Here is a 3,113-nt window from a genome sequence, read left to right on the forward strand (position 1 = left end):
GTTTTTAGTACCATTGCCGAGGATTGATTCATTCGAATTCAATTGATATTATTACCAATCGATGTTCATTTTACTTTAGATTTTTATTTCTATCGTAATTTTTATTTTTGTTATATTGTTTTTGTGTCTATCTTTAAGAGCTTCCTTGTGGTTATTTTCAGCTGTTTATGTGAAGGGCGAGAAATCTAGAACTACTACCTATCTATCCTGGACCAGAACGCACATTTCACATTCTCAGAGGCATACAAAGAAACGAATGGAAAGCAATGGTAGAACAGGATGTTAGAGCAGCCAATGATGATAACCAACAAAGGGCTATTCGAGACTACATAAGGTCAGTTGTCAATGACAACTATTCTGGCATCGCACGCCCAGCAATTGCTGCAAATAATTTTGAACTGAAGGCAGGGTTGATACATATGGTGCAGCAAAATCAGTTTGGGGTGTTGCAACAGAAGACTCAAATGCTCATCTTGGATCTTTTTTGGAACTTTACGACATGGTGAAAATGAATGGGGTCACTGAAGATGCAATTAGACTTCACCTGTTCTCTTTTTCTTTGAGGGATAAAGCAAAGGTCTGGTTCAGTCACTACCATATGGCTCAATCACAACTTGGGAGGATATGGCTCAAAAATTCCTCACCAAATACTTTCGACCTTCTAAATCAGCTCAACTTTGAAGTGAGATCAGCCAATTCAGACAATTCAATTTCGAGCCATTTTATGAAGCTTGGGAAATGTTTAAAGACTTGCTTAGAAGATGCCCTCAACATGGTTTTCAGAAACGGGTGCTGATCGAAACCTTCTATTATGGGTTAAACGGGCAAACAAGAACAATGATAGATGCAGCTGCAGGAGGCATTTTGATGGCTAAAACAGAAAATGATGCATATGCCTTATTGGATGACATAGCCACAAACAATTGCCAATGGCCAAGTGAGAGATTGAGCGTAAAGAAAGTAGCAGGACTTCATGAGGTGGATCCCATCACAGCACTAGCAGCTCAGGTTACATCACTCACGAATCAGATAGTCACGCTTACTACTCAAGGGAATCAACAGAAGGCAGATTTAGTCATGAGTGCTTCTTCATCACACCATGAAATAGAGGTTGCAAACGAGCAGGCTCAACATGTAAACAGCAGAAACTATAATCAAAGAGGAAATTACTAGGCTAATCACTATCATCCAGGGCTGAGAAATCATGAGAACTTATCATATGGCAACAATAGAAACACACTTCAACCTCCCCCTGGATTTAACACTCAAAATTCTGAAGGGAAACCATCCTTGGAAGGTATACTTGGGACATTCATCTCTGAAACAAGGTCGCGCCTCAACAAAGATGAATCACAATTGGATAATACTGAAACGCATGTGTCCAACATGGGAGCCACAATGAAAAATCTTGAAGTGCAGATTAGTCAGTTGGCTACCTCAATGAAATCTCAACAATAAGGAAAATTTCCAAGTGATACAGAAGTCAACCCAAGGGAGCAATGCAAGGCCATTGTATTAAGGGATGGCAAACAAGTTGGAGAAAGTGAATCCACAAAAGGGAGCAACCCCACACCTGATAAGGAAGAGGAACAAGTGGTAGTTGAGCAAGAAAAGCAGGCCAAAGGAACAAAGACGACTCACAGGCCTTATTCCATATCCTTCCCTGATAACCTACCAATTCTCACACAACACTTCCATTTTCACAGTGTTTAAAAAAAAAAGTTTGACGATCAATTTGCTAAATTTTTAGAAATTTTTAAGAAAATTCACATTAACATTCCTTTTACAGATGCTTTGGAACAAATGCCAAACTACGCAGAGTTTATGAAGGAGGTGATGTCAAAGAAGCGAAAATTGGAGGAATATGAAATAGTGAAATTAACAGAGGAATGCAGTGTTATACTTCAGAAGAAACTACCTCAAAAGAGAAAAGATCCGGGCAGTTTCACTATTCCCCGCACCATTGGAAGCTCTTCTTTTGACAAAGCCCTCTGTGCTCTCGGAGCAAGCATCAACCTGATGCCATTATCAGTATTCAGGAAGTTAGGCCTTGGGGAAGTCAAACCAAGAACGGTGACTCTACAACTAGCTGATAGGTCCCTCACCTACCCACGAGGGATTATTGAAGACGTGTTGGTAAATGTCGACAAATTCATCTTCCCAGCTGATTTTGTGGTATTGGATATGGAAGAAGATCAGAAAATCCCATTGATTTTAGGCAGGCCATTTTTAGCAATTGGAAGGGCATTAATTGATGTACAAGGAGGACATTTGACATTGAGAGTGAATGAAGAAGAGGTGAGGTTCAACATCTACCAAGCAATGAAGTACTCAGATGACCATGACACTTGCCACAGGATTGACTTCATTGATTCTGCTGTGAGAGATGAGAAATTATGTATTGAAGATCTTTTAGTGCAATGTATGATGTTTAGTGCAACAAAGGATGATATTATCACTTTTGGAAAGTACATAGGGAGCAAGGATTTGGTTGATTGCATATTGGCTCTTGAGTCTACATCAGTTGTAGACAACCTGTTACAATGTGAGGATATTCAGCAGTCAGAGGAATCAGATGACAAAGAAAGCAATGAAAACAGTAAGATTAAACTGAAGCAATTACCAGATCACCTTCGCTATGCATTTCTGGGGGACAATTCTGCATTTCCAGTGATCATTTCTTCATCACTCAACAGAGACGAAGAGGACATATTATTGTAAGTGTTGAGGGATCATAAGGCCGCTTTGGGATGGTCGATAGCTGACATCAAGGGGATAAGTCCTACAATTTGCATGCTTAAAATCCTCATGGAAGATTTTTACAAGCCATCCATCGAACATCAGAGGAGGTTAAACCCAGCAATTAAAGAAGTGGTTCGAGCGGAGACACTAAAGCTATTGAAGATAGGAATCATTTTTGCCATTTTAGATAGTGAATGGGTCAGCCCAGTGCAGGTAGTACCAAAGAAAGGAGGGATGACAGTAGTTAAGAACGACAACAATGAGCTAATTCCAACAAGAACAGTAACTGGTTGGAGGGTGTGCATTGATTACAGGAAACTGAACAAGGCAACTAGAAAGGATCATTTTTCACTTCCGTTCATCGATCAAAT

General features: G+C 39.9%; 1 protein-coding gene across 1 annotated transcript; it reads left to right on the forward strand.

Moving 5' to 3' along the window:
- Positions 1-837: 837 nt before the first annotated feature.
- LOC111384238 lies at positions 838-2,721 on the forward strand. The gene is made up of 4 exons (XM_023008499.1): positions 838-1,081; positions 1,193-1,297; positions 1,460-1,705; positions 1,790-2,721. Exons 1-4 carry the CDS (start codon positions 838-840, stop codon positions 2,719-2,721), a joined length of 1,527 nt encoding a protein of 508 aa, XP_022864267.1.
- Positions 2,722-3,113: the final 392 nt, after the last annotated feature.

This window comes from Olea europaea, unplaced genomic scaffold, assembly GCF_002742605.1.
Source record: "Olea europaea var. sylvestris unplaced genomic scaffold, O_europaea_v1 scaffold2877, whole genome shotgun sequence".
NCBI classification, from domain to species: Eukaryota; Viridiplantae; Streptophyta; class Magnoliopsida; order Lamiales; family Oleaceae; genus Olea; species Olea europaea.